A 20,556-nucleotide genomic window follows, 5' to 3' on the forward strand; every position below is an offset into this window, starting at 1 on the left:
ATATCCCTGTTATCCCTCCAACCTCCCACATTTTTCTTAGGATACACAGCCAAAACAACGCTGCTTCATTGTCTTCTTTTTTTGTTTGCTTGCCAAGATCAGTGCCACTACAGCTCAACAGATGCAGTGTTACATTGTGCCCTCTTCCATTCTCTTTGTTCTTTAATGGCTCATCATACAGGATAAGCAATGGATAAAATATGTTGTTTAAATGCCTGGACAGAAAATCTAAACAAAATATCCAATGAAATAAACTTAAATTATCAGATGGTACCCACTGAAACTTCACATCACCTAAAAAAATGGAATTTTGTTATATTCTGTGGCTAGAAGAAGTATGAAAAAGTACATGATAGAGGAACACCACCAATCATTTAAAAATTATTCTTTCTTCTCTTGTGTCTCCTGATTCCATTTTTTCTTACATTTTTAGACACACTCATGTTTAACGTGGTAAAAGGGACTGTTTTTAGCAAAAAGTTGATAGACTTCATTTTACTCAGGGAGAAGAAAATTACTTAGCATTTACTTATAAACGCCTGGAGAAAAAAGGATATCTGCCTCCCAAATGTGTGGTAAAAAGGCAAGTTCACAATTCAGAGCTGAATATTAAATAGCCTGAAGAAATGTATTTCAAAACTGAAGATAAGATTGAGACAAAATGTTAAAAACCATATTTTAATCCATAATGCAAGTGGAATCAGCAAATATTTGTATCATTACCATGAATTTTCTTTTAACCTTTTAATAATGCATGATTCAAAAGATCATTTCCATGGGTAAACCAAATCAATCCTGCATTAACTGTGGCAATATACTTACCGAGACACCATTTTTCAACCATCTAATTGTTGGAATAGGCTTGCCCGTAGCTACACAAGGCCAGTATAGATCACTGCCTATATCCTTCTCTGTGTCATTGATATGTTCTACCCACTCGGGAGAGGCTGAAGAATAAAAACCATGATGCCTTGTAAATATAGCAGATACATATTTAATTAGCATTACAATCTATTAATTCCACTGCTTTTACCATGATACTTCAGAGGCCACCCAAAGTAATGATAACTCAGCATTGCACCAGCATAAGAAAGAACGAAGTGAAGACCTTTTTGTCTTACCACCTAGACTCAAAATCACTTCAACCTTATTTTTACGAGAAGAAAATGAGGAACTTAAATAATGCTTCATGAATCTCCAACAATATATGATGCTACTGACCTACGGAAATTATTCAGTAACGCCATAAAAATAATAGTTAAATTACATGAAATTGGCAAAATCATCTACGTTCTGAAAGGGTCTCCAACAAAAATATTCTCTTGGTCCAGAGAAGATACTTAAGAAATTAATATTAAAAATGTTCCAGCTTTTACTAAGCAAACAAATTTATTTATTAGCTTTACCTATAACAACCAGTAACAACAATCTCACACTTATTTTGAATTTATCCCACTGAAGTTCAAGCACTTAACTGAGGATCTTAACCCAGGAAATGTTCTGTACAGTCAATGAAAAGAGACAGAAATCTCCTGAATGGAATTCAGACATTATGTATGATCTTTTCATGTCACAGTTTTGTGGTATAAGTCTCAGTCAAAGAGTCAGGTTACTTGGGATGATTTCACTATGAGAAGTAAGATACAATTTTTTGGTTCCCTCATTTGACCAAATGCATGAACGGAAGAGACAGAGGCTGAATAAGGAACTGACTGTAGATAGTTAAGAGAGTTAAGACAGTTAGAAAAGACAAACAAAATGAGGAATCAAGAAAGCATAAGAAACTTAACGGTCTTTTTTTCTTCCTGGCTCTTTCACTTCAAGTACTCCAAGTGTATTTAATTTCCCTTACGCATAATTGTATTAATACTAACAGACATTGCTGACAAGGTGTATATATGGCTGTCATAAACAGACAAATTGAATAGTTGTTTAATTAATACACAAATGTTATGCCTGGCATTCAATGCATGGGTTTTGATTTCGTTCTATTAACTCAAACAGCAGCATTTCAGGATGAGGCAATGAGTCAGCACTGGCATCAAGTGTGAGAACACAGATACTTCCAACATAAGTAAAAACAACATAGATGATGAAGAATAAAATTGTTCCACCTACCTTGTACATAAACTCTTGCCTGATGTTTATCTTTTCCTTTATAGTTTTCAGCTTCACACTCATAAAGTCCTTCATCTTCATATTGAATATTGAAGATCTTAAGAACTGCACCAGACATGCTTATCTCAGCAGTAGCTGGCATGGGTTCAAGGTATTTACTCCATCTGAGTTCAGGAACCGGACTTGAAAAGGTACAGTAAAGTACAGATCAGCATGTTCAAGAACTGGCTGTTAAATTGCAGACTACAAAAAAGTGTTTGATGATGAAACATGTATTTTAATTCCCTGAAATATGAAAGCAAACAGTGCTCTACAATAACTTTAAAACACACTTACTTCCCAAGAGCAAAACACTCCAGCGTCACGTTTTGCCCCAGGAGAGCATATGTGTCCTTGAACTTTACCTTGATATCAGCAGGATATACTTTTGCACCTAACATGAAAAAAGAAATTCTCAGAAAAAGCATGGCAGAAAAGAATACAGTTATTAAACTTGCACAGTTCAAGAAAAGCACTCTTAAAATTCTGGACAAAATTATTTTTTACAGTGAATAAATAGCCTGGTCATCCATGAAGTCTGATTTAGCACTGAACGTTTCATAGTAAGGCAGAATTGTTTACTCAGCAACTATTTATCTTTCTTTGGATGGTAATGCCTAACATTTTTTACAGCACAATGCTTTAACAGAAACCCATTTACTTCCATTTCAAGCGTGATGACATACTGTTTGTGTGGGTAGACAAAAGCCTGAGTCTCTGTTTTTGACAGATTCTTTTACTGGATGGAATATTTTGAATTATTGTGAATTTAAGCTCAATATTATCTTAGTAAGGGTATGAAAGAGCTAGAGTCAGAAAATCTATAGCTTAATGAGGGCACAGAGATGCAAATGTAATCAAATCTACCTAGTGGGGATCCCCATAGGACTCCTCCTGCACTTCTTCTAGATGAAGATCTTAGTGTGAGTATTGGGCATGGAAAATTTGGACACAGATCACTGATTTGTAATTACCCAAATTGAATCACAATTCTTCACTATAATATGGGAAATTTAACAGATAAAAGGGTCACTGAAATCTTGATGATTAGTTTATGAGACTCTAGTGACTGACAGTCTGAAGTGGCAAAAGGGAACTTGGTTACCATTTGGAAAACATGCAGTTTTCATGAAGAAATGGCAGAGAATAACCTAGTAACGCAAAGCCACATCGGTGTCTTACGGGATTGGCCAGGAGACACAAAGCCCTTAGGCCACCATTGGATAGGAAATTTCAGCAGGGGAAAAGGATTTTCCATTTTCATGGGGGATTTCCTGGGAAAAAAAATTAATTCCTGAAGCTGTTTATCAACTCTTACATAAAGCTTCTGCTTTATATTCATGCCCCTTTGAACCAATGCCAAGACCAGAAAAGATACTGAAGATTTTGGGATGAGTACAGGGGCTTGTCACACAAAAGAGATGGGGAGTCTGGGGTTGAGAACTCTGTTCTCAACAATATGAAAGGAAATACATGAACGAATCCAGAGAGATTTCCTTCCCAGAGTTTTCATTGTGCATGGGAATGATTTGGACCTCTATCTGGAAAACTAAACAACGCTGTGCAGTAGCTGTTACAACTTGCCGTATAATTCTCCTCACAGAGCTGAAAGTAGTTTTGAATGAGAAAAATTAAAATACAAACAGTTAGAACACTGCACATACATAGTATTTCCAGTATATACTTACGATCAGACTGTGGAATAAGTGGAATAAATTTACTGAATACGCTCTTTGTTATTGAAGGGCTGGACACAAAACATGAATAATTGCCCTTATCTGATGCTTCTACATTTGCAATGTAGAGATTGCCATTCGTCTGTGACACAAATCGTCGTTTGTCCAAAGCAATGAATACTGGGAACTCATTTAGAAGCCAGCGATAACTGAGATCATCTGGAGGAAAATATTTTCTAGTCAATATTAAAAAACAACACTATCAGCTACTTAAGCCATGGAATACTGTCTGCATAGAAACTACTTCACTCTGATTTCTAGCTTATAGATCTTTTCTTGAGGAGAGGCAACTATATGAGAGAGAACATATATGTCTCAGTAGCCAGCTAATACCCGTTGACACTGAACATCGGGGTACTGCTGCCCTGAGTGCAGACCCAGCTACAGCGTGCACAGTTCCCCTTGGGCACAGCCTTCCCACAGGAACCAGAGTGGGGTGGGAGGAGACGGGCAGCTGGGTGTTGACCTCATGCAACTGAGAAGCTGGGAAGCCCTCACCAGTCTTGTGATTTAGATAAAACCTTGAACTATTTTAACTAGCAGTACGTCTCAGTTCTCTTGCAATATACAGACACAGAGTATGAGAACTAAAACGTTATCCCATTTTGCATGGCAAAAGAGATGCTAACAGCCAAATTCAGCCCTCATCGTGGAACTGCAGATGCTTGAGGTTACGGCCATAATACCTGCAGAGCTCTTTGGCAGTTAATGATGAGCAAAAGGCACTTCCAGAGTATAGATCACCTCATCTCTGACTCTCGGGAAGTGCCTACTGCTGTTCCATGATTTTAACAGGAGCCCATGATCATTTCTGTTGAGGTGACTTCATTAGGTGGATTGGAGGTGGGCCCTGTCCAAGGCCAGCAGAAAGTCTGGCATGACACAGTGACATATACTCAGCTCTTTTGAATGGTAGGCCAAGGCTCCCCTCCATTATCCAGATTAGTTTGAGTAATTTTATTTGTAGTATCAAACCTATTTGCAAATTCAACAATAACCTTTACATACGGTCAACTACAAGCATACATTCGAAATAGAAACCTAGCCTAAGCAGTGATTCCCAAGGTGCATGAAAGTTATTGTTTAAGTAAACTTAAAGGAAACTTCTAAAAAAAAAAAAAAAGAATTTGTCTTCTACTCTTAAGAAGTTGAAAATGAAGCACTTTGAGCTGAATTACCTGGGTAGTGGTAAGGGGGCTCACAAAGAAGCACTGCACCCACACCTTCTCGCACTTTAACCTCATAGCGTTCCTCCGGTGGAAAGGGATCCAGATCTAATTTTAAAAAAGCAGGGGGATGAAAAATGGGTTTTTCACTACAATAATTTTTATTATTTTAAACCTTGTAGTGATTAATATAGAAATATAACAATATATGGCAGATAGACACCTGTGGACCCATAATGCCAGTTTTGCTCATTTTAACTTTGTCATTATCAAGCGCAATGAATTTTTTTACAGTATCTTAGTCATCAGAATCACAAATGCCAGAAAAAAAAAGTGGTGAAGACTGTATCCCTAAGAGTAGCCAGGTGAGCTACATTTGAAGAAGAAATCCCAGGAAACGAAAGGAAAAAGATTTTAGGTTACTTTTCAACTGGTTTCTCCAAAATGGAAGTTTAATTCTTTGCCGTAACTTAAAGTGGCTTCTCTAAAACGCACTATGCCTTAGTGCAATTAATGTGTTCAGTTCTCCACAACTAGCTCCCAATCAATGTGGAATTTTATTCTTTGATAAAAAGAAATTAATTATACCAGACTGATTTGGTAAGAACTAGCTGTTTGACCAGATGTGTTTTGTAATTGAAGCCAAGGAAGCTCTTCACACAGATTGGAATACCCCTGTTCATATAATATCAGCAGTAGTTTGAATATATTCCCATTCCATTTGCCAGCATGGACTTTACTACACAACTACTTTCTATCTTCAAAATATCGACTGATCTCTTCTGAAAACATCGATTTCCCTGCTGCAGACCTTTTGATCACCTTGCAAACTTGCCACTACTATTCATTTATGCTTTCTTTGGAACCGATTAGATTTTAAAATCTCCTGCAGAAATAGGAAAAAATGAAAAATTACAATCATTAGCAACAAATGTGTTGCTAATTTGATACTGCTTTGCATACGGTTAGTGTAGGTTTTGATGAAAGGAAAACCTATCATTGCTTTTAAGTTGTTTTAGCTATTTTAAGTTTACATTTTAAGTGCAGACATTCTGTTTATAGCACTCTTGAATAACCTTTGAAACTTTGGGACAGCCACCACAAATTTATAGACATGAGACAGGACAGGCAGTTTGTATATGTAAACATTATGTTAGTCCTGAAATAGAATAGTCTATGCCAGATGCAGGAAAGTCACATAATTATCAAGATGTAATTGTATACCTTCTTCCCACTTAGGAAATGCTCTGTACTCTGATTGGGTCTTGATATCTTCTTTACATAAGCACTACTTGGTTACTACTCAATAATTACAACAAGTGTGATTCCATGAACTCTGAATTGGAAGACATTAATTTTTAGCTAGAATGAAAGAATTAGCATAATCACTGCACTCCTATAAGCACACAGCTAATACCTAGGGAGTATGGAAATTTCTCTTCCTTGTCATTCTTGCAGCCTCTCTGCTATGAAATTGGTTTGGTTTACCATTCTCAAACTGTTTCCCAGCAAACAGAAGAGTGTATCACCTTCTGATTTTGCTCAGTGCAGACCAAAAAGGCACTAAACATTCCTGCAGGATAAAATTCCTTCCTTCAGGAGTATATCTGTAACAGCTAAATAAGACTTCAATGGGTTTTAAAGCACTGGATCTAAAAAGATCCAGTTCTACTAAAGACAGTGTTCTTATATTGATTAATTGACATGAAGTTTATGGGAGAATGTGGCTTTTGTTCCATAATTTCAGTAAATTTGACAGTAAGACAAATTTAAAATGTTTTGCTCACGTACAGCTGATCCAAGAATTTTTGAACTCTTCTAAATGGTTGTTGCCATTTTTTCATTCAGTTCACGCACAAGCTAAGGGAAAAAAACTTCAACTAAAGATCAGACATTTTCTATATTAATTTTAGCAACTCTATATTAAATTGTGGAAGGAAATGGTTTTTTATAGGTGATCATAAAAAGGAGAAGGGAAGAAATACAGCAGTGTAAAGAAGAATAAGAGAGGCATTTTTTAACATATATTTATCAGTTTCCAGCCATCTTTTCTCTTCTATTCTTCATTTCTTTGCTGTATTATAATTTAGACATTTAAATATTATCTATTAGGGTTCTGTTCAGTATAATTGTCCAGTACACTAACTATCAATGTCCAGCTCATGCAGCCAGTGAGCTGGCAGGAAGGAGAACATGTCTCAGACTGTTTTGATTGTACTTTTTTCATTTATTTTGTGTATTGGCTTCATTTTAAGTAGCTACAGCTATTGTTGTAGCGTTTATCCTACTGGTCATTCAGGACTGGCACCACTGATGCCTGCTTAAGCTATAAACAAATATCCTGTAAACTGAATTTTGATATCATCTCCATTAGAAGGAAATAACAACGTGGCCTTCTATTCATTCTAGAAAATACTCTGGGTAAATTATGGACTAAGACTAGCTCAACTATGATGTGATCAACCACCTCATTATAGCCTCTGAGTTTCCTTGATATATGTGGTCCCACAGTCTTATAATTACTAGCAGAAAGCAGAACTTTTCACTTCAACTCTGATCTTATACAGTAAGGAGTGAATTCTGCTCATGGAGGCTGCTAAAAGAGAAGATGGGCACTAAGCACTTAATGTTGAGATTAAAGGGCACACAGGGCTTTGTGAATGGTCACCAGTAAGAGCGGTTTGCTTTTTTTGTGGATTCCTTTTTTTGTCCTATGAAGAAAAAATGCATCCAGGGAAAAAAGCATCTTAAGGCAAAATAAAATAAAAATCCCAAACGCTGTCTTCAGTCAGTAACACGTTACATTACTCTTCATGTAGTACATCAGTTTTTACAATGCATGTATTTGTTGACAGCGCAGGTCTGTGCATATGCATGCGTTCATAAGACTAGTTCATGCTTGTCAGCAGCTGACAGAAATGTCCCCCAGCCAGGTCTTCATTGTAGCTTAGGAGTCAGGGAGCACGCTTTACTAGTGAGTGCCATGCCTTCCTCCTGCAGGCATCCCAGTTGTGTTTGCACTGCACCATATGCCCCCACTTGTGTCTTTCTTCTGTGACTATTTCCCCTCAGGTCCTACCATGTTTTAAAAACAGTGTGGACATTATTATCTCAAGATCTGGCTCCATGAGTCTCTTCAATTCATAATTTAAGAATAACTCACTGACTTATGTCAGCTGAATGCTGAGGTATATAAAATGCTTACGAAACTTAATTTGTGTTGATCTCCGCAGAATAAGGGATTTCAGATACTGTTCTTACAGAGAAATACAGCTGTAGCACATGTTAGCAGAACACTGCTGTAAAACACTGGGCATTTCAAGCTAACCATACTGTTTCTATGTTTTGACATAAACATCGGCTTACATCCAAAACTCAGAGTGGCTTCACTGCTTCTGACAGTTCCAAAGATATTCGACACTACACAGACATATTTTCCAGCATCCCTTGACTTCTCTGGATTATTGATAACAAGTCTGCCTCCCACCATACTGTAGCGATCCTTTGTTAAATCAATATCCCAGTTGTTGAGTTTCCACCTATTAAAAAAGAAAAGCCAGATGTAAGATTTGGCCCCAAAACCAAACCTGGTAAGAAATATGATTTGAAAAATAACTCACAAGTTGTGATAAATGATACAGGAAGTTATTAATATATTTCTATATACGTTTTTTCTTCAGCAAGAGCCACGATTTGAATTCCATAGGTCTCTTAAACATGACAGTTTCAGTCTGCTTCAGCCTTCTCAGAGATGTGACATAGGTTAAAACCCGATTCCTGGCCGTTCCGTAAAGGATGCTTGAGCTGGCCATGAATGAGCTGGCAAGTGATCAAGCACTGGGATTATGAACACATCCTCAAACTGTTATCTAAGGCCAAATTGGCCAAGAAAATACTCCCTCTGCACCTTTAAAGTATGGATTAATGAAATTTTTAAGAGCTTTTTGAAAACTTGCTGTAGGGGATGAAAATGTTTCATAAAGCCTAATGGGCCAGCGAAGTCAGTGCAAAAACAGCGGCACGCCTGATTTAAGACCTACTTACTATATTCAGAAAATTGCTGCCCACTCTGACCTTAATCATTGCAAAACCCCACAGCCAGCTCACTGAGTCATTGTAACTTTCACTTCAGGGACTATGAGAGCAACTCGGTGGCCCAGGTCTGCCCTTACAGATATCTACTGATTTAGAAAAAGTTAAAATAGTTGGAGTGGGAACCAGTATTTATGATTTAGATTTATATGTATATCTATTACTATGTCCACAAGGGGGAGCCCATAATCTTCTTTGAAAGGAACTGCACGTTTCCTGAGCACAAATAGGAAAGATGCAACCTAAATACATTTAGAGATCATAAAATTATTTCATTGTAAATAATTTTTTTTGTCACAAGGTAAAGATAGGAATTAATTTTTGAAAATGAGAGTGCATACTCTACGTGTTCCTCCCTTACTGAAGATGTACTGAAATATACAGAGTACTTATTTGGAAGCTGAAATTGCAATTGGCATAGAAAGAGACAATAGGAAAAGTGGTATAAACAAAAATTGAATCAAAAATAAATACTGAAATGGCAGCATTTTCAAGATGCAGTAAATAGCACTTAGGTTTTACAGGATTTTAGTGGTATCACTTCAGTCCCGAGACATACTACATGTCTGTACCACAAATAATAAATCCTCTGTTCAGAAATACCTAGGAATAACTGTTATGAGGACAGCTTATGCTGTAATGAAGAAGTGGCAGGAAGGGCTTATCTACCGCTGAGACAGGAGAATTTTGGCTCATGGAAGGACAAGAAATGAAGACAATATATTGAGGTAAACTAAAATAATGATGTCAGGAAATTACAAAAGTGACCTTATTCTGTATTGCAATTATCATTACCTCAGCTATCAGCACTAATCGTCAGATTTCTTTCTAGCTAGGAAAGCTCTGGAGGTGCAAGGCAATTCTTCCAGAGTGACTTTACTAGTTCAGATTTTGCAGAGCCCATGACAGATAAAGAAGAACGCTGAAATTTATGTTGAGCCTGTAATAGACGGTATGTTTATGTAGTCTTGGGAGAGTCTCTGGACAGATTGGAAGTGATGGGGAAGCGTATCAGAAGGGTGCTGAATCTATGTGTATCTAATCTCTACACACTTCCAGTCCTTTCCAAGCACGGGGAGAGCAAACAAGTGCAACAGCAAAATGCCATGTAGAAGAACTTGTAAAGATACTAGAGCCCGGGATCATACTCAAAAAACGTATACAGTTTCCCTTCAAATCCTTCAATCACAGGTGGTTCTGTATATGTAGACAACCTGTAAGCATATTTTAAAAAAAGGCAATGAAGATCAGCTAAGCTGTTTTGATGGAAGAATACCATAGTTGACCACAATACTGTTAACAGATGTGAAAGAATGGCCAGCAGACTCAACTGCATTTTCTGCCCCAGAAGCCAGAGTCTAGGAACACATGTTAAATGACTGTTGGGGGAAGGTCATAGGATAATTCAACGAAATGGGTCTCTTCTGCTGGCAAGAAATTGCATCTGTCCCTTAGTATGATGACAGCAGTTTTGCGCCCATGACTAGGTTGTAAATTAGTCACAGTCTTAATAGTGATAATCTTATGTACATTTCTCTGTACATAATGATCAGATAATGGCTGACAAATGCATATAGATGCCCTGGGACCTCACAATGAAGCAGAATTACTCTGCTAATAACAACACAATTATTGTGAAAGAGGTCATGTGTGAATTTCTACTAAAACTAGTCGAAATGTTTTTCCAGAATGAAGTCTTTCACGTCTTCAGTAGCAGAGCTGACACATTCATGAGTATGCCTCTACAACATGGTGGATGCAAAAGCAATGCAGGATGTAGAATACCCATGTTCAACAGCCAGTCCTTCTTTCAGAGTAAAATAGGATAAAAAAGCTGTTCTGAATCAAGAAGAATAAGGACTTGAACCTCAGTCATCCTTAGCCTAAGCTAGAAAGATAACCTTTCAATTATTTTTTAAAGGTTGCTTTTTTTTTTTTGTTTTGTATCTGGATAAGTATTCCTTTCAAAAGCATAAAACATTTAACACAACAGGAACATACTGTTTTCAACACTGTCTAGACATTTTGGCAAACTGAATCAAGGTTGATTCTTACTCAAAAATTGCAAATCTCCCCATTTTTTCCTGCTTTGAAGTCTTTGTATTGACCTGTTAAGACAGTAAATCATTTAATATCATAACCTGAAACATTCACTGAGTAAAATATGTAAGACCTGAAAATCAAAATGAGAAATCTTACCTGTAAGTAGGAAAAGGAATTGCTCGAGCTCTGCAGTTCATCGAAACTTGTCCATCTGAAGATTCTTCTGGATAGATGGTATCGATGGGTTGCTCCTCAAAAACGGGTCCATAACCTTTGTTTCCTTCCTCTGAAAAAAATGGTAGAGTTTGAAACTAATCACTTTTTAGTTCGTAGTCAAACTGAAGATGAATTTACACACCTTCTAGATTCAAATTATGAAGGCTAAACAGTCAGCCACCCAAAATCAAGTTCTGTATGCATCAACAAAACAGAGCAGTATGGATAATAGAAGTGCTGGCCTTCCTTCACTGACTTCTGTTTCAATTCTGCCTTCTGAGAACTAAAGTAACTCAAAGTATGTTCCTGTAAAACTACATTCCTGCCTACTCTGCTGACATCATTAATCATTTGTCACAGTTTATGCCAAATGTGATGGAGATAATTATGAACTGAAGATATGACCTCCAGGAATGCAGTGAGACAGAGTCTAGTTGGAGGCCTGTATCTAGTGGAGTCCCTCAGGGGTCGGTACTGGGACCAGTACTAGTCAATATATTCATCAATGACCTGGATGAGGGAACAGGGTGCACTGTCAGCAAGCTTGCTGATGACACAAGAATGGGAGGAGTGGCTGACACACCAGAAGGCTGTGCTGCCACTCAGAGAGACCTGGACAGGCTGAGTTTCTTTGGCTTGGAGAAGAGGAGACTGAGGGGTGACTTCATCAATGTTTATAAATCTGTAAAGGGCGAGCATCAGGAGGATGGAGCCGGGCTGTTCTCGGTGATGGCCAATGACAGGACAGGGGGCAACGGGTGTAAGCTGGAGCACAGGAGGTTCCACATTAACATAAGGAAAAACTTTTTCACTGTGATGCTGGCAGAGCACTAGAACAGGCTGCCCAGAGAGGTTGTGGTCTCTCCTTCTCTGGAGACATTCAAAACCCGCCTGAACGCATTCCTGTGTGACCTACTCTAGGTGGTCCTGCTCTGGCAGCGGATTGGACTAGATGATCTTTCAAGGTCCTTTCCAACCCCTAATATTTTGTGGTTCTGTGATTCTGTGAGACCAACTTATTCCCCAGAGGCCAACAAATTCTCATTTAACAAGTCCAGATCCAAAACAACTACCAACCATTAGGTGTTTCTTGTATTATAACCTAATCGGCTTCAATGGTTAGAAAAAAATCTTCATTGCACCAGACAAAAAACCCTTATGTTGGAGATCAAAACTGAGAATTACATGGTTTCCAGAACATACTTCTGTCTTTCCTTTCAAAGTCATGTATATGTATATGTTAACTTTTTCCCCTCCAAAATAAAATTTTTTAAAAAGTCCAACATTGAAAACAATTTAAGTTTGTAAAGTCAAGCACTTAAAGGTGAATTAATGTCAAACAGGTTTTGAGATTTTTTTAAATCTTTATCCTCCATTTGCTGATGCTGTCATACAGGCTGCAGGCTCTGCCTGCCCCTGCTCCATTCCCTTCTCCTTTATCTCACCCAAGCGTACAAGACTGCTCTTTGGGGTCGTAAAAGCAAGACTAGGAGCAAAGGTGGAACGCTCTGGGAAAATTCTGCTCTGTAAATCCAGGATGTAACTGTTTTTTTCTGTCAAAATGGCAAATGTGCATTCTAGGTGCAGAATGGCACTGTAAGGAGACGGTGCATGCTCTATACAGGTAAAATTTTTAGACAATGCAGCTGTCTAATTCTCACAGAATTCTCACAGGTCTCTACTGAGACTGAGCAGTATGGACACCTGTAAGCAAACTCATGAGAAAAGCAAAGTGGTGTATGACTGCTACCAGGTTCACTTTCCATTCAAGTTCAGAGCCTTGCTCTAAATTCTAGAGATGCCAGAGGTCTGGAAAATGACTGCGAGAAATCTTGTAATACAAAATAAACAGTTTTCCTAATAAGATCTTCAGAGATGGCTGAATCATTTTAGCTTAAAAATTTCCAAAAGTAACAGTTAAGGATGAAAAAATCCAAACATTTTGCAATAGTATCTGTACTTCCTATAAAAATCCTCTATATGTCTTGTAATACTATGTTTAAAAAATCTTCACAAATTATGAGATAAACTGGCATTTTAACAGATTAATATCCTTAAATCAAATTATGAATTTTTACTCATCCCCTTAAAAGTCTTGCCTTTGGTTATAAAACATTTTAGACTAACTTAGATCATTTTCAGAAAACCCAAAAGAAAGAATCTATCTATATAAGTAAAGAACGTAAATTATGTCAGTGTTAAAATACAATATATACATAAAACATGCTTCTGCGGATATCTTTTTTATTGTTCCTAAATTTCATATTCATAGACACTGGATCACAGCATCAGCAGAAGCCTGGTTACATATAAAAAGCAAGTTCCCTTTCCAGTTCAAGTCTGGGGGAAAAATCACTGTTTCCCTTGGGGACAGCAGCAGGTCCAGAAGGCACTGTTATGCTGTATGGTCAGGCTACTTTATTTTTAAAAACATATTCATGTAATGAGAAGTCTTTCAAAGAAGGAAAGAAGAGCAACTAGAAAGAAAGGCAGAGCTTTGGAAAAATGCTCTGCTTTCTTTGATATTTTAAAGCACAAAATATGTAAAGATCTACATATTGCTAAATCAAGAAGTAATTTCAGACTGAAAAAGCAAGAATCATGTATTTGCTCAGAGCCTGGAACGACTGAGCCACAAACCTTATGGCACTTCCTGTGCAGTTCTTAAATATGAATACAGAATAACAACGGCCTCCAGCAGCAAACAGCCATATCATATGCAGCTGACACTTTCCACCTTAGGACTCAAATGATGTTACGGACCACTTAGGCATTTCATGGCATGTATTTTTAATGCTGCCAGCACTATTAATTATACTGAGTGAACGGCTGTTTCTCACACCTATTGAATATGCTTTATAATGGCACTTCTGGTCAATCTATTATGAATCTGGTTTCAGACGTCTGGCTGAGCAGAAAAAGATGCGGAGGCTGAATGTCAGGTGTGGCAAGCACTAAACCTTTCATTCTCAGACGTAGGCTGAGTGTGGACCAGCGATATGAAACATCATGTAGGAGAAACGAGAAGAGAAACTGTTTGTGAAAATATCAGCAAGAAATGTTCACACTTTAATGCCTGTGTGATGAAGTTTGGAGAGTGAGGAAGGGCAGACCAGGAGTACAAGGGAAAAGATCAGCTCATTGAAGTTGTGCCTATAACAAAAAGGGGAGAAGTAAAAGCAGGGAAAGGAAGAAGGAAATGGATGCATTAGATAAACTGAGGATGAGAAGAAAAGCACATGTCATCTCTTCTGGTCCTGCTTTAGACAAGAGGATGGACTACCTGACCTCTCAAACACACTCACTGCCCTATTTTCTGAGTATATTTCTTGTGATTTGTATTTTAAATTGCAGCAAAAGTTACCACCTAATTCTGACTATTTGAGACATTCTTCAGTGAATTCTGCAAACAAGATTCAGACTTTTCAACAGTGCTAAAAGGTATTAGGAGGCCTTTGCAAAGGTCAAGAAAGTCTCTACACAGCTGTTGAAATCATGGATCCTGTGTAAGAACTGCTGCTGCTGGAAGGTGGCTCTGTCATCCCTCCTCCAAGAGACATTTTTCAGCTGGGCAGTCATTTTCCCTCTAGGCATGCCTGCAACACCTCTCATGCTTGTCTGACTTCTTAGGTAGCTGCTAAAACTAAAGAGAATGGAAATCTATTCAATCTAGCTTTCTGGGTAAGTTTTTTTGCCAGTTTAGCAGACTGCATTTGTTCACCTGTGCCAGTGAAAAGGGTGGAATAGGAGCAGGGGTATAGGCTTCCACCTTTTAAGTGGAAAAAGGTTGTCTTATTAACTGAACCATCTGAAAGAACCGCTGCCTGAGTAAGACAGATATATCTTAAAGTCTTACCACTACTTACAGATTAGCTACAAAATTATATTAGTACACTTTTATGTCCCTGTACAAGCCTGTGAGAGATCATAATATAAAATATCCAACAGATTCACAGAAAAGATACCAACAGGATGTCTGAAAAAAACAATCAGAGAACACCTGAGGCAGTTAGTCTCAAGTCATCTCAAGAAACCGCATCAGATGAGGGAAAAGGAAGGCACAGTAAGAAGGCTTATTCAGTGCATCCTAATTCCGTATATATTTAATTCAGGAAATGTAAAACTTTTCCACATAAATGTATTTTTAAAAATTTAACTAGCTTTCAAATTACTTAATTTGCATGGTATACACTAACTTAGAACATAGAGACAAAGAGGTTTTCTAGCCCATATACACTCCTTTTGTATTACTTAGGTCATAAAAACAATTGAAAAAAAATCAGTAGCAAATCATCCTTGTATCAGTCCTCCCTTCACTTCACATCCCTCCATGTCCTAACCATTTGCCCCTTGCAGCTTCTATGCACCCTGCTTCTGGATCTCCCTCTCATGCCCCTCTCCTCTTTGATAAGGAAATTACGCTTATCTGTAAAGAGAAAGGTAATGCAAAACTTTTCAATATAACCACCATATAGGTCCACTTCTTCTGTCTAATTTCTAAAAGCCTAATCACTGTCTGTCTGTTGTTAGAGAGTGTATTTCATTAGTTAAGTATTTATTTTCATAATATATTTCCATATAAATTTCTTAATTCTCTAACTACACTGACACTAAATTACTCGTGTCAGGTACAACTTTAGCATGAATTTAACAACATAGCAGACAAATTCCAACTTGATTTTTGAAAGATGAATGACTTGAGCAAAGGCGCCCTGGATGTAAGTCACCATAACACTGGTAGGAAGAAAAGAAGGGACTGGTTCATCAAAACCAAATGCAGTTATTGTACATTAAAATACCCTAAATTAACCATGCAACCTTCCAGCTGAGCTTACAGGTCTTCATTTAAAAGCACATTTAGGGAAATTATTTATTCAGTTCATGATACTAGAGGGTCTCTCTATCTGTCCTTTATATGGGCTTGCTCCAGACAGGAAGAAGGCTGAGTAGGGGTGGGGAGAGTATGGTCGCTTGGTCAGTTTGGGATTTGAGGACCAGGAGCCTGAGATGTGGAGAAGATACGTGGTAAGAGCATCTCAGGGATGAACCTTGGGACACTGTGAAAAAGGGAGGATGCAGGTGCTAGGTCCATGGCTATTTTGTGGGAATAGCAAAGTGATCTTGGGCTGCTTTGACGTTAATGTGATGAAGAGAAATAGATATATTCAGGGAAAGGAGATGGCATAACTAGAAAACTGCCTGGAATACAACTGGCAAGGGAACCAGAGGAACTGAAACAGAGAAAAAAGGAAACTTCATGTGGTATAAATGACGTGCCGTGAAAATACTGTCCAGTCTAGACATCATCATAAGTGTATGACTTTTCAGCAGAAACGTGGACAGTCTTAGGGGAAAAGTGACAGAAATCCTTGCCATCCGGGAAAGGGTAAGCAGGGCTCATCTGCACACGCACACAGAGCTCAGCTTCCTCTCTCCTCCCAACTTCTTTCCCACCCAGTCCTGCTAAACAATGTGTTAAAAAACCTGTTCTGAACAAATATTCTGTGTTTTAATATCTGGCTGATTGTATCAGTCATTCAGAAAATTCCTTACCAGCTGTGTTTTCTTGGTTTGGCATTATCCCCATCGTGACAACACATTTTTGTCAAATTTCTAATTCACTAGACTTTACATGACCAGGTCTCAGTCTGTCTGAGACCTAACACAAGATGTATGTACTCCTAATATTAAGGGCAACATGCCTTCCATTTTCTCACTTTTGATTTTTCCAAATACATGAATTTTATTCCTCCTAAATACAGCAAATGACCTGCTGGGTTTTTTACTCTTAAACATCACTAGAAAAGGGTGACGGATTACCCGATATTTTTCCCTACCTGATCTCAGTATATCCTACCAGATCTACTACATAGACTCATCTGAAAAGCTGTCTTTTTGACTGATTTTAAAATCTCTCCAATAAGTAAGACTTCATAATTTATATTAGTAAATCTATTCCAACGTCTAACATGCTTACAATTAGAAGATTTTTCTTTTTAACACCTAAATTTTAATACCTAAAGTTCTTCAACTTTTGGACCTTTTTATTGAACTTTCTAATTTTACTAAAAGTTCTCATATCAACTATATCTGAGTTTCATCTTCTGGTACTTTACTGGCCTCTTAAGTCTTTCCTCTTACTAGCAAGAAACAATGATGAAAAATTGTAGGAAGAGTATTTGCACACATCCACTCATCTCGCTCATCATGTGCAATGGAAGTCTTTAAACACAAATATAATAGTTACATTCTACATAGTATTAAGCAACTATGCCAACCCATTACTACCATAGTCAACATAAAATACTGAACTCAAAACATCAATTTCAGTGGGTTAGAGTGCTGAGCAAAAAATTCCTCCGTCAAGAGAGCAGGGTTAGTTTGCTTCTTTCAACACCAGTCATGCAAACCACTTTCAAAACAGTAAACTTATTTTATTATCAGTTAATTCAGTCCTTACATGCATCTAATTAATTTTGAAAATTGATTTTACTCATAGACTAAGTGTAATGTCATGAAGTAAAGCTGCTTATAATTATGGGAACTGCTGTGTGTGCGTGAGCACAACCAGGAAGGGAAGTTGCAAATATGTACTTTATTAACAACTATTGTGACTTTTTTTAGTTCATAGGTGAAAACAGCAGGTTTTGGGCTTATTTTTTCCAATACAGAAAATTAAATAAAACCTAATTGTTTAGTTTGTCTTACTCATTCTCAGCTACAGTTTGCACATCTTGTGTATGTTTTTAGGGATTGTTTTATGTGTGGCAAATCACGGAACATAAATGCTTTTAAAGGCTTTTCTTACAGATAAACTGGGTTTGCAGCATTCCAGTATCTCAAACCTTAATGAGATGACACAGAGGAGATAAAGTTCAATAAATGAAGTTATGACAAGAATAGTAACCCCTTCTTTCTTCTTTCTTTCTACTATGTCTATTTTCTTGTGTACTGTAATAAATTTGAAGTAAGACTCTTGACATGTAGGATTTATCTCACATAACTTTAAAACTTATGGATTTTGTCCGAACTGGTCATATAGACTTTCTTTAGATGGGTCAGACAAGCATTTCCAGCAAGTGATTCAGATATCCCATTCTCTCTTCATCATCCACAGAGAAAGCTGAAACCTCTATCACATATCCAACCTTTAGATGGTTAAAATAAAGCGCGGTGAATCTTCCCATAAGACAGCCTGGATTTACCTAACCGCACCTGTGCAACATGACCTGGAGTCTCTCAGCCAAGCCCACTGGCCAAAGTCTGTTCCTGGCACTGAACCCAGAACCAAAGCCTCCTCCTGGAGCTGAACTTTCAGAGGCAGCTGTAGCACCTCCACTAGCAACAACAGCAATGCTAATGGCAATTTATATCCCATTTCTTCAAGTGTTAAGATTCAGGAGGGAGGGGACAATGATGGCACAGCCCACACTCTCACAACTGATGAAGGATCTATTACTATACACTTGGTTTTACTTGTTTTGCAGCAGCATCTAGAAACCTCTGTGGAAGGTCAGGGAGCACATGGTCAGGCAGTACTAAGAAAACAGTCTTTGCCCTAAAGAAATTATTATTCCACTCCAGTGCAGCACCTGAAGTGCAACTGCACTTTCTGCTTCTTACTTGTTCTGCAGAGCTCAGACACCCAAAGAACATGGAGAAAGTCAAGCATGAAGAGATACTTTTGTCCTTACATCCTCACATAAACATAACAGTGTACCTGTTCCTTCTTAGCCAAAGTCAAATATCTTCTAGTGGATGTCATAGAAATACGCATTTTTTCCATGAACCTTATGCAGAAATATATTGAAATAGTGATTTTATCAAGATATATAGGAACACAATTTCTACCATAACAGATAACTCATCAGTTCCTTTTCCAAACTTTCTGAACATTTTTATTGGATGCAATACCTCTATATACTATTTACTGCCAGCACAGAAACCACATTTGGATCTACAAATAATAAATCTCAAAGCATAGGTTTAATCTACGAAGTTACTGGGGGCAAAACTAATGTGTCTTTGGGTATCTGCCTTCATGGGACTGTAAAGTCCAGGGGGCTTTCCTAAATCCATTTATGAAGCAGAATTAAGGCATCTTACTCATGCTGTAGTACCTTATTTAACAGACTCACCACCACCACCACCACCAATATTTAATTACTCTTTCTAGGTTCAATCTTTTTTTTTTTTTTTTTTTTTTTTTAAATCAGTTCCACATTGGGATAGTTTCAAAGAGTTAGGAATTTCCTGGATTGGCACTGACAAGGTAAGAATTAGCTGCTGGTGCATTGTTTTCCAGGTCACCAGGTTAAAGAAGCAAGTTGCAGCACAGCAAACCCAGCGCAGTACATTTTCTCTGACTTATGTTGCTACTCTCAGCACTGGGAACCATCAGGTTGATATGTATCACACAGGTGCACAAAGGTAGGGAAAGTGCACAAAGAAGGAAAACAGCTGATGATTTTAATCAGGACTTCTGTATCACATGGCAGAAAATTCAGAAAAAGGAAAAAAAGATGACTATGTTTACTGGTAGATGCAACTACTAATAATTACACACTCCTTCACAGTTAACAGTTAACAACCACTGCAATTTAAATATATGTTTTCTTCTGCTCATAGACAGTTGCCACAAGTACATAGGGAGTTACTTTATAACTGCTCTGAGATATTATTTTGTAGGGAACCTGAAATGGATAATTCCTCCAATCTATTTAATTAAATTATTTGCACAGACTGCTGCCTGTCTTTTCAACATACTTATTCTCACATTTTGCATAATCAATTCTTTATCTAATCTGAATACAGAAAAGTAGAAGAAAGAAGAAAATTCCCAAAGGGAATAGTATACTGTAATTTTATTGTTACTCTTTTATAATGATTTGCTCAAATGTCTCTCAAAGACAGCTCACTAAACCATGTTAGGACACTTGTGCATCATTCCATGCTAATATGGGAATAAGCAAAAATGTTGTAAATTAACACTTACTCTCACCTTCTAGTTCGATATACTAAGAGTGATTGCAAGTACACCTTCATTTTCTGTAATCTTTACAAGATATATCTTCCTATCTTGGCTTATAGAGTAGTTATCTGTATTTCACGCAGGAGCTGTGGAATGTTCTTTACTTAAGACTGAA

The 20,556-nt window shown here is 37.6% G+C and overlaps 1 protein-coding gene across 1 annotated transcript in view; it reads right to left on the reverse strand.

The window, feature by feature from the left end:
- Positions 1-20,556, reverse strand: part of CNTN1 (contactin 1) — a 99,227-nt gene that overhangs the window by 71,121 nt on the left and 7,550 nt on the right. The window contains exons 2-8 of the mRNA XM_086462099.1: positions 11,351-11,480; positions 8,426-8,598; positions 5,072-5,167; positions 3,846-4,052; positions 2,455-2,551; positions 2,119-2,300; positions 823-947 (exon numbers count right to left, since the gene is read on the reverse strand). Of these exons, the coding sequence (XP_086318225.1) occupies positions 823-947; positions 2,119-2,300; positions 2,455-2,551; positions 3,846-4,052; positions 5,072-5,167; positions 8,426-8,598; positions 11,351-11,480 (1,010 nt within the window). The remainder of the gene's footprint in view (positions 1-822; positions 948-2,118; positions 2,301-2,454; positions 2,552-3,845; positions 4,053-5,071; positions 5,168-8,425; positions 8,599-11,350; positions 11,481-20,556) is intronic.

The sequence above is a fragment of the Leptosomus discolor genome, chromosome 1 (assembly GCF_034619465.1).
Source record: "Leptosomus discolor isolate bLepDis1 chromosome 1, bLepDis1.hap2, whole genome shotgun sequence".
In the NCBI taxonomy this organism is placed as follows: domain Eukaryota; kingdom Metazoa; phylum Chordata; class Aves; order Leptosomiformes; family Leptosomidae; genus Leptosomus; species Leptosomus discolor.